The sequence below is a fragment of the Octopus bimaculoides genome, chromosome 4, assembly GCF_001194135.2.
Source record: "Octopus bimaculoides isolate UCB-OBI-ISO-001 chromosome 4, ASM119413v2, whole genome shotgun sequence".
Classification (NCBI taxonomy): domain Eukaryota; kingdom Metazoa; phylum Mollusca; class Cephalopoda; order Octopoda; family Octopodidae; genus Octopus; species Octopus bimaculoides.
In genome coordinates this window covers 40,955,962-40,968,086 of record NC_068984.1, presented here as the reverse complement: position 1 = coordinate 40,968,086, position 12,125 = coordinate 40,955,962, and the positions used below count along the sequence as shown (strand labels likewise).

General features: G+C 32.0%; 2 protein-coding genes across 3 annotated transcripts in view; one reads left to right on the top strand and one right to left on the bottom strand.

Annotated features, from left to right (window-relative positions):
* LOC106883715 (phagosome assembly factor 1) overlaps positions 1 to 9,788 on the bottom strand; it is a 66,447-nt gene extending 56,659 nt beyond the window's left edge. Inside the window, exon 1 of the mRNA XM_014934826.2 lies at positions 9,581 to 9,788. Within this exon, the coding sequence (XP_014790312.1) occupies positions 9,581 to 9,644 (64 nt within the window). The 5' untranslated portion in view covers positions 9,645 to 9,788. The remainder of the gene's footprint in view (positions 1 to 9,580) is intronic.
* A 519-nt stretch (positions 9,789 to 10,307) lies between these two features.
* The window catches only part of LOC106883712 (core-binding factor subunit beta), a 33,143-nt gene continuing 31,325 nt past the window's right edge, over positions 10,308 to 12,125 (top strand). Inside the window, exons 1-3 of one of the 2 annotated variants that reach the window (XM_052967021.1) lie at positions 10,308 to 10,742; positions 10,879 to 10,965; positions 11,354 to 11,473. In XM_052967021.1, coding sequence (XP_052822981.1) covers positions 10,605 to 10,742; positions 10,879 to 10,965; positions 11,354 to 11,473 — 345 coding nt within the window. In that variant the 5' untranslated portion in view covers positions 10,308 to 10,604. The remainder of the gene's footprint in view (positions 10,743 to 10,878; positions 10,966 to 11,353; positions 11,474 to 12,125) is intronic. The other variant, XM_052967020.1, reaches the window with a different exon arrangement.

Here is a 12,125-nt window from a genome sequence, read left to right as displayed (position 1 = left end):
ATATATATATATATATATATATATATACATACACACACACACATATACACTCAAACACACACGAAAACATTAAACAGAAACAAAGACGTACCTTTATGTTATTTATTAGATGTGTATGGCTGAGAAATTATTCATATTTATATCAAACCTGTAACTGAATTGAATATTGCCCCATAAATTGTAATTAGTATTCAATTAGCTGAAACAAGAAGCACCTGCCTGAACATCTAAATACAAAGAGCAAGTCTGGAGTGCAAGTACTAAGAAATCTGTTTAACAAAAGACAGGTATTATTAGTCTGAAATTAATGCATTCAAAATCATATATATAGAAGATCAACCATGACATTTGCATCCAGCATTATTAACTGAACATATAGTTCAAAAGCCAAGTGCCACAACAGATATTATGAATATATATTCGAAAATAACCTGATAGATTTTTATATTTTTGTTTATAAATCAAGCGATAATTATTTGGAAGACTCTTGCACAGAACAGGTGTATTGAGAGGGCTATCAGAAACCCTATACAAGTTTGGGATTTGACCAGATTCTCTGCCTTCAACATGGATTATGTTTATTCACACATATGCTCATATAGTTGTGAGTGTGTGCGTGAACATATCATTAGAGAAGTATTGGTTGTATTGTTGTCAGTGCTGATTGAGTTGGTGTATGATTAAATGTTTTCCAGCCATGACCCTCCTCTCATTTATTTCAGACACAATGGATAGAGCCCGGATTATCAAATGAGTGGATTTTTTTTTTTTTTTTTTGAAGACAGTAAAAAGTGATTTTAGGGATATGTAAGTGTTATTTCCAGCAGACTGAGAGACCACACAGAACCCTCCCACGTCCATACACTTGAGAAAGTAAATGATGTTTGCATTGGCAGAGATAGCAACTTCAATCCTTTCATATATCCCTGCTTAATCCCATTTCTCTTTGATCAGTTCTGATCAAATTTATTCTTAATCCAGCTCTGTCTGGCTGCTGCTGTTGTTGCTACCTATTACCTCTACCTAAAGAAACTTTTTTTTTTCTACATCATCCAATTTTATCAAATTACCAGACCATCTGTAACTGTCCTATTACATCCAGTATCAGATAACTTTAATTCCCATCATTTTCTTAGCACACAAGTCTTATTTTAATAATCAATAAAACACACCCAGGTTGATATTGATTTGACCAATTTCATTTTCTTTAACCAAATTTTGATGTTATACATAATCACATGCCTAATACAGATATCATAATTAAGCCTTTGTAAAGAAAATCCTTTTCCCACAGAGCAAAGCAGGTTTTCTTAACTCATTCAGTTAATATAAACTCTTATCTTTACGTTAATATTGGCCCTACCCTATGGAAGAACTCATCAACCAATTTTACTGAGAGCTGCAGCTGGTTGAGACACTCATTATTGTAGACTTAGTTCATCTACTTTTAAACAGGTACAGTGAATAGATACAGCTAACTCCTGTGAAGTATATGAGTAGATCAAATCCACCTATGGACCTGCAGAACACAATGGAAAGCCATTTCAGTTGTCTAGATAACCATAACCATAGAATCCAGGCTATTGTTCTAATTTGAGGCTCTAAGAGTGATAGCTGGTGTGCAACTCGTGAGATTCATCAAACACAGGTATGAAGCATCAGGTGAGTATCTTTTCCAGCTCTATGGTATTTCTAAATAATTCCATGACTACTTTTACTGAACCCTTACAAAGACCATAACATCCAGTATGGAAGAAATGCCTGCTAAATGTATAGTTAATTATTTCTTTTCTGATGGATGTATTGGAAATGCATGTGCCTCTTGTAGTGCCTACAGATTACATTCCAAACAAAAGGATTTCTTTCTCTAGGTCAGTAATTCCCAATACGGGGCATACTCCCCACTGGAGAAGCCTGGGAAAATTGTGGTAGGGTACAGGATCCAAAATTCTTTTCTTTATTTTAGTGGGACATGGAAGTGTGAAAATCTTTTCTTTTTCTTAGTCAATAATGTACTTGCATTTTGTACTGAGTACTAAATAAAAGAGTTATTGGCAGATTTTTTTGGTATTAATTGTGATAAAATATTAAAAATGACCATCCCCAAATATAACAATATTAAAAATAAAGTTACTTTTTTTTACCACTGGTGGGGCATATATTTTTCTAGAAAGTTATAGTGGGGCCTGGGGGAAGATAGGCTGGGAAACACTGCTTTAGATAATCAACAAGATCACTTTCTAGTTGTTGAGTTATAGAGATCTGAAAATGGTCATACCATTCCACAAACTTGGCTGAGTGGTTAAGAAGTCCACTTCAAAATTACTTCAGATTTATTTTGTTACATCTTAATAACTCACTTGGTTGATTCTTTTTTTTTTTTATTCTCTTCTTGTTGTTTAGAAGAGATCTTCTAAACTTTGAAGTAAACTGTTGTCAAGTTAAGCATTGAAAGAAATGTTGTGTTGCACCTTCAGCAAGTGTCTTCTACCATAGCTTCAGGTCAACCCTTCCATCAAGAATAAATTAGATCAGAATTGATTGAAGAGAAGTGAAGTTAAATGGAGGATATATGAAAAGATTGAAGTAGTTATTCCTGCCAACTCAACATATACTTTATCAAGTGAATAGATAGGCAGAAGGGGAAGGGGGTGCTCTATATAGTCATGTATCCTGCTACAAATAGTTTCCAAATCACCTTCAAACCACACTCTATTATCTTTAAAAAACACTTGGTTGATAATATGGTCTGTATATATGCCATATCTGAAAAAAACAGAATGGTTGTAGCTGGAACATCTTTGATAACAGGTTTACTTGATCAAGGTTGACATGATTGAACAATTTCATCCGGAGTAACTGTGTGGAAGACAACCAGAGAGACCCATTGTGTTTTTCAGTGGTTACAGTTAATCTGTCACTCAGTATAACACCACTCCCTTGAGTGTCTTGATTCAGGCTGACTCAGTTGCAAGCATTTAATCAAGGCCACTAGTCTAAGAATAACTTCCTTTCTTCCTCCCACCAACAACAGATACCCTGAAAGGGATCATGGGAGATGCCCTTCCACCTCTGACAGAAATTTAAAAAAAAATTAAGTTTGGAATTCAGGTGTTGTGGCAGTTGATGCTAACAGTGAACACAAAAGCAATAAAGTCCTGAACTCAACATAGTAATAACTGGAAAGGTTAATACTGAAATAGTTTAGCAATAATTATACTCTTTAAAAAATGCTTTATAAAAACTTTATTTACTTTGTGCACATATAATAAATTAATCCTGTTGGAACTCCAAAATACTACTGAACTAACAGCTGTGCTTCAAACATGAATGAGCTCTTAAAATGTTTGAATGCAGTAAGATATGTTATGAGTTGATATTTCAGGTTTTATTCTCACTGATTAGATATGGTGATAAGATATGGCAATATTGATTTCCTTTGGCCACTCACAATGACAATTTTTTGTTAGGAAATAGTCAATTGAATGGATATATTAATGGTGTTTATTTCACCAAATGTTGAGAGATAAAACATAGTCGTAAACATTTCATCTGGTATGCTATGAACTCATCAAGTCTAAAAAATCTATGCCATGATCAAATACATTTATTTCTGTTGTATCACAACTGTTTTAATTGACATTAATTTCATCATTGGAATCACAATAGTGGAGTAGCTAAATATCTGGTCTTTTAATTGAACAGTGATGGATTTGTAAATGCTGTTGGTACTGTGCTATACTCTAGCAAGGAAATAACTCCACCATTTCTTCCTATGCTTATTAAGTTAGATTAGCAAGGAAGAGTGGCAAGAAAAAAAAAATGACTCAGTGGTGAAATGTCATAATAACTGGAAACGACTGTAGTTGGTAGTTAACAATGCCAAAACCGAATCCTCTCATACAACAATAGAAGGAATTAAAAAGAAAATAGGAATTTCACAATGAAACAAATACAATGCATTACAACTACGTAAGTGAGTGTTCCCAAATAAAGAAGTTGATACTTGGAGCTGTAAATTATATTACCATTGTCAACTTAATGTCATATATGCATGATATTAACTATACTTAATTGGTGTAACAGACTAAGCCAAGCAGACTGAGCCAGTCTCATGTAAGAATGGAAAACTACACAAATGAAATACTTCTGCTAAACTTCCTTTTAAGTTGATAGAATTGGGCCCATTTAAAAACAAATATAATATATTATTCATCTTATTAGAAAAGCAAAGAGAAAACACACATCTTAATGGAAGCTAAGAGAATAGAAGTGGTTTTAGAATTTCTGCATGTTTTCTCGATTTAAAATGATAAAAAACTAAAAATGGTTTAGGGAAAATTTGGCTGCATTGCATAGAAGTTGACATAGTGAATTACAAATAGCTCTATTGTGGACTTCTCATTACAAAACAAACCTTTACTTTCAGGTCTGTTACTCCGACTGTGCCTAGGAGATTTTTGAGTATTATTTGTCACCAACTTTAATTCATAATTCATATGTTGTTTTCAATAATGTAATCTAATATTTTAGAAACATAAAAATTTTGGGTGAGAGACAGCCTACTACTACTACTACTACTACTACTACTACTACCACTACTATGACGACAACGACCTTGTACTAAAGTTAGAAATAGTTTTCCTAACTTTAAAAATTACCAAATCAGAAAACAGTTTCAGATTTACAACAAAATTCCTTTAAAACACAATACAAATCTCCAGTTGCCAGAAGTGAGCTTTTAATAAAGTTTTGTGGTATCGTTGCACCACTGAAAAAGGATTAACATTTCAGAAGTGCACCACCCACTGCTTTATTATGAAATACCTTTTCTTTTACTTGTTTCAGACAATGAACAGTGGCCATGCTGGGGCACTGCCTTGACAGATTTAGCTGAAAAAATCTATTCCAGTACGTGTTTTTTTTATAAAATCCAGTAGTTATTATATCAGTCTTATTAGTTGAAATGCTAAGTTACAAGGATATAAACAAACTATCACTAGTTGTCAAGCAGTGGTGAGGGACAAATACAAACACACACATATGATGGTCCTCTATCAAATCTACTCATTTGCCCAAGGTGTCACACAGTGGGACTGAGCCCAAAACCACATGGTTGGGAAGCAAGGTTCTTAACCACATAGCCACAGCAAATTTTAAACTATATACAACATAGGCTACTATTCCTTATATTCTTCTGTGTTGTAAATAGAGATTAGTGGTATCACAGCAAACAGAGCAGATGAGTAAAGGCACTGTTCTTGTGAGAACATTGGAATCAAATTATGACCAGCCATACAAACTCTACAGTGATCTTGGTTAAAAATATTTTAGTTCTTTTCCCAACAACTAAGCTTCTATAATGTGTAATAGATGCAAACTAAAACTTCTTTACATAAGAACAGAATAAATTTATAAATCATATAATTTTAATAATTGAATTTATAATAAAACTAATGTTAATTGTTAGATTGAATCAGTATATTGAATTACCAGCTGTTGTTACATTGGTTTCTGTGATTTAACTTAGACTGGTTCAGTTAACTTAGTTGTATATCATCACTAAATAAGAGGACTTTTTTAGGACTGCAAATAAGAAGAGTAGTGAATTATAAGTATTTTATCAGCTAACGTTGCTGAAGTCATGTCTTCAAAACCCAAAGAAGGAAACGGAGCTAGTGCAGTGTAAACAATAGTTTGTGTCAAAGTTTAGAATATTCTTTAAAACCAGAAGAAAAAGACCATTCAAGAACTTATAAAGATATATTGGAATAAATCTGAAGATTATCATTAATGAATGAAAAAAAAATATAGGAGTTTATGACATTTGTATATTGTAGGAAGTTATAACACCCAGGAATTCTTAGTTAAGAAGTACACATGCTTTCACAGAGTAAAAGCAGTTTCTCCTACAAGACAAAGGAAAAAAAAATTAGCTTGGCACTTCTCTAAACTGATGAGCTATTCTATAAGGTTTCTGTATAAAATTATGCTTGGTAGACACCATATCAACTTGAAACATTAAATATTTAAATAAATAACCAATTCTAGTATTCAGTATAGAGCAGGTAAAATATCGAAAATATATGTAATTTAAAAAAGAAAATTTTTGCTTATATAATACATTTTCATAAACTAAAGGAATCTGATAGCTTGAAACTATTTAAAATAAAATGGTACACAACTGGTCTTTATTTGGTTGATAATTATTTATATATCTAACATGTTTCAGTCATTAGACTGTGGCACCACCTCTAAGGGTTTAGTTGAACAAATCGACCCCAGTTTTCAGTGTCAAGCAGTAGTGGAGGAAAACACATGCATTATTTATACATCACACTGTTTCCATGTGAATTCATTCACATAGGCATTGGTCAGTGCGGGGCTATATTAGAAAACACTTTTCCAAGGTGCTGTACAGTGGGACTGAACCTGAAACTATGTGGTTGCAAATCGAGCTACATAAGCAGATTTTGCTCATGCAACACTGTATGTGTACATGCAGGTTTGTATAAATGTAATTGTATAATTATTATACCAGTAGCAAAATAAAGCCCTATAATTAAGACAGGATTTGGCAGCAGCTGTACATTACTAGCAGTGAATAATTTTTATCACACTTTTCTTCAAAATAATTTACTTTTAATAAGTTGAGATGTATCATTCACTCAAGTATGTAACCCGTAAGCAACTAGATAAGCTCTACACAGATAAGGAACAGGCAATTGGGCTAAAGTTTTTGAAGTAGCAACTTGTACTTTATGAATTCAAAATCTGCTACAGTTGTTGTTTTTAGGTAGAATAGTTTATTCTATATTGCTTTACTTGGAATAATCACCAACATTAAGATGCTAGCTACGAGAAGATTTACTTTCTCACTCATTTCACACCTTAAAAATGGGCCTATTTACGGCCCTAAAAAACACTTAGTGTTTATGAAATGTTTACAGTCGGAAAAAATATCTTTTTATTCATTTATTTATTTTCTGAAAGCATACACAGAAGGTTAAACACGCCCACACGTTTTAATATTATATACAAGCACAATGATAGAATATCAAAACAAGAAAAATGTAATAACGATGTAACCGATAGAATTGTGCGAAATAGTGTTGAAATCTTCATTCCACTCGCGCCAACTCATCAAAAAGGAAAACCAAAACAAAAAAAAGGTATAAAAAGGAACACACTGCATTGATTTACTTATTTTAAGAGAAATAAGTACAAAATAGAGGGGAGAGAAGTACAAACATTTGTTTGTGGGTAAAATAAAATAAAATATGGTTACGAAACACCATCTGATGGTATATCTATGGAATTAAATTATAAATAAAAGATAGAAATTAAGCCATATCTTAAAAAAAAATAACAAAACAAACTGAATGGAAATCGCCGATCCGTAAAAACATTTTACTTAAAAGTGCTTTCAGTTCAATTGAAAGTATATTTACGAATCCCATTCATGCTAAATTCTAGCTTTTGAGAAGTAGATAATTCTCTTTTCCATGGATAGGACGCTAGCCTATCGCAGAGAAGTAACATTGTCAGGGAAATGCATGGAATCTCTATTTTTAGGAGTAGGTGATAAAAAACGTCTGCTCTGATATAAACCTTAGAATCACGAGATCTACTCGGTCATTTCATCTTTATTGAGTTTACTCATGTATATCAACCCTGTTAATTGACAATTTGTTACAATAGAAGCCTTAAAACAAGCCATGCTCTAATCAATTATTTGTCCGCATAACATTACTATATCTCCCCTAAATATAATCAAAGAAAAAACAACCAGAATTGATGCATTCATTAAAACCCCATCAATCATGAAAAAATAGATAGTTCTCCTGAACTATCTATTCTTTCATATGATAATATTTTCCTATAAAAATAATTAAGATCTCCATCGATACGAGGATAATAACATTTTGTTATGACTGGCATCAAAAGACAAAATAAATATCTCAAGACGCAACAGTAGTAGTAACAAATGGTCATTTTGTATCTAATAATAGCTTCAATAAGTTGTACTGAATAACATGACTCTTTTATGTAACTTTCGTCATCACAAGGAATTACATACACATACATTATACTAATAAAGTACTTGAGAAAAAAAAACGGAAAAGGTGTAGTTTGATAGTGTTCATTAATGTTAATTAATAGATTTTAAAACAAACATCGGAGTGTAGAGGTGTTGGTTTATTGAGAAGTAAAGAGATAATAACAGCTTTTATCAATGTTTATTACATAACAGTTAAAAATATTCTCTCTTCCTCAAAATACTAGTCTAAATAGAATTTAGACAACGTAAATTGTGAATACATTTATTAAGTGTGGAGGAAGACACATAATAATAGCTGTTCGTTTCTGCTCATTTTGTATGTGACTCGTTCGCAGGTGAAACATCAGTCACGAGGCTTCAAATCAAAACAACTATTCTGATTGTTTTTATTTAGACGATCGCCCAATTTTTCAAGAGCAAAAGGAAGTTACATTTGGTAAAAACAAGGGAGTATCGTGTCTGCGCTCGTGTGCGCGCGCACGCACACACACACACACATATATATGTGTGTGTATATCTATCTATCTATCTATATATATATATATATGGATGGATGGATGTGTGTGAGTGTGTGTGTTTTGTTTGTTTTATTGGTATTTTAGGATGCACACATGGCCAAGTGAGTAAGAAGTTCAGGTACAATTTGCAATCATGAGGACCTGGGTTCGACCACACTGCATGTACTCTTTTACCATAGATAGCTTCATGTCAAACTCCAGTACTGAGTAGAAATGAGTAGATGGAAACTGATGTCCCTTAGACGATACTCGTAATTCATCTTTACTATACACTGTACCAAGCTCATTCAGCCTGAAAATTACGATATCGCTATATATGCCTATGGAATACTCAGCCACATACATTGTAGTTCAATGCGTAGGCAGTTCAGTTGATAGAACAGTCAGAGTATCCATCGTCAACAGCGATGGTGATATGTATACTTTTTACTTTGCTGCTACGTCTGTGATATTGTGGTCGTCAAACACTAGCTGCATGACGTAAAGTCTGCCAATATACTAATGAAAACCATGATGTCAGTGGAAATATTTTTGTGTCATTTGATTAGATTGTAAACGATAAACATACAAACAATGGCTGTGAAATTCAGTAACACTGATCTGTTAAAGAACAAGTTATCTTGAATGAAGAGTTGATTACATAAGTAATGTTTAAAGCCAAGGGTTACATTTCAACCTCAATCAATCTTCCTGCTACGAAACCAAATTGTAAATAATATCAATAAATATAAACCTAACAGACATAATTATATGAAACCAAACAATGTAAACTGAAACAAGGAATATAGAATGAAAGTTTTATAGGATTGTTTAGCAGTCTTAATAGACACCCTCACCCCCGAGATGAATGCATACACTGCAAATTCATAAATTTTGAACAATGATAGATTGATAAATATTCTCAGTAATTTTAAAGTACAGATTCAAATACGTAAAAATCTAAAGGGCAAAGTGCAGAAAATGCAGTACATTTTTGAGGGGCTCGAGTAATGTAACTCACCCAAAATAAACTCCCATTGTTCGTTTCCGAGAGATCTTTCAGGAACAACTTCGAGATCAAGCATGGTTGCTCAGTTTCGAAACAAATAATATAAGTCTTTATTTGTAAACTTAGGTATAAAAGTCTACAACTGACATGATTTACCCATCGGTGTACTCCTAAGATTCACCATACGCCATTTTTTGTTTTCCTATATATTGCGCATGTGCTAATCTCACTTAGACTTCCGTTTCATTTTTCTTTCTTTCGTCTATAAAGTAATAAAGGAACTGTCATAAAGCTAATTAAAGAGATATATAAAATAAAATAAATGATAAAAAATAACTAAATTTGACTTTAAAAAAGATTGTCAAATTAATTTTCTAATATTTATTTTTTAAACCAATATTCTTTGAAAAATTACAATTATTTTGTAATGCGCGATTTGACACTTATATAAAGTGTATATTGTGATTAATTAAATACTGTTCAAAACCACTAATAAAGCCTTTCTGCTAGTTATATAACCTTGAAGAATTATAAAAGAAAGATTGTTGTTTTTACATTTTATTAAAAATATTTTTTGTTTTCATTTTCTTCACGTGTTGTAAGTGTTAATCTTCCCTTGTTTTCATGGGGTAAATGATTTGTCAACATTCGATACGATCATTTAAAGGGCGTGTGGGTTATGCTGTGAGAAGTGGACCAATCATGAAGATATTAATCTAATCTGTTTTAATGAGGATGTAAAATGGCAAGATTTTCTAACAATTTTTTTTTCCGCTTTTTCTCATTTGGGCGGCTCATTGAGATATTATTGGTATCGATTATTTGCATAACAACTCGTTTAATCGAAGAACAAATGACGTCTTAGAAAGCTTCGGTAAATTCCTTTACGAAAACTTCCTTATAAGGCAATAGCCGGTTTTGACGAAGTAAGAAGTTTGATGAGGGTAGGAAATGGGCCAATCAAAAAGTTTGATATCATTCCAAACCTATCCCAGCTTTGTTGTGGTTTACGATGAATGAAGTAGGCTGAGAAAGCATGCGACCATTTGTAGGAAACACGTTGTCTCGTGAACTAGCGCACAGTTTCCTTACAAAGATGCCAAAAGTTGTTCCTGATCAAAGAGATAAATTCGAACACGATGATTTGTTTCGGAAACTTAGTCACGAAAGCGAGGTAAGTTTGTTATAGTATTCATTTACCCGGAAGTAATTTTCTCTTCACCTTTCAATGAACCTAGTTGCGTAGTTTAAATGCCGATACTCAGTTAAGTTAATCGGTTATTATTATTTTATTTTCATTTTATTTTTAGATAAAATATACAGGATTCCGTGATAAACCTGAAGAAGAACGACAGCTTCGATTTCAAACAGAATGTCGTGAAGGACATGCTGATATAGTAAGTAAAATATTTCCTACTGTCAGCGATCATAGTTTATTTAAACTAGCCTACACTCCCACTTTTTTGTGATAGTGATCTATCAGGATATACGTGTATATCATCTATCATTAAAGATCATCGTCTTAAATGCTATTAATTGTATATGAAAATATATTTAATTTCTAAACTAAAGCCTTATGATCTAGGCTATGGGGAAAGTACTATTTCTTTTGCCGTTACCTCCCATTTTTTTTTTTTTTTTTTTTTCAGAAATTGTCAAAATTGCATAAGTTTGAAGAAATCACTGACTATTTATGCAAATAGAATTTGTGCTTATAGATTTATTTTCAAAATAGGATTATATGTGATGACATTTTTATTAAAAGATAATTTTTAAAATTTGCAGGCTTTCGTGTCAACAGGAACTACCTTTTCACTAAGCTTTGCTGCCAAATCATGGTCAGATAAACCAGAAGACAGAATAGCAACAACAGAATTTGTTAACTTCGAAAGGGAATCTGGAAAGGTTGGTGCCATTATTTTCGCATCCTTATGACAATGATAAAGAAATGATTACTTTCGCATTCTTTCTTACGCGAAAATTCCAAATTTGACAAAAATTCCAAATTCAAATTAAATTTTAAAATCATCAGAGATTTTAATATTAATTAGAAATTTTATTTCTAAAATCATCTTCATCTTGATCATCATCACCATCAACATAGATATACTTATACATAATATATTTACTTTGGCACAAAGCTATTACTTAATAACTAAATATCAGTATACAATATCAAGCACAATAATTATTAGTGTATTTATAGTAATTATCATCATCAATACTATCGAAAGAATGATAATAAAAATATAAATTATGTCGTGACAGGAGTCATTTTAATATGCATCTATGCTATATGTTAGAAAATATCTATCTATAAACACTACAAAAATTGTTTATTAAGTCAAAGAAATTATTTCTCTTCACTAAGCAGTATAATTGAAATGTAAGAAAACATTACATATACTAATATACGTATATAAATTTCTCTATATGTGAATATATATATATATACACACATACACACAAATAATTTTATCAATATAAAGCTAACAAAAGTGGTGTCAGTACGTGTGTGTGTGTGTGTGTATGTATATATATATATATATATATATAT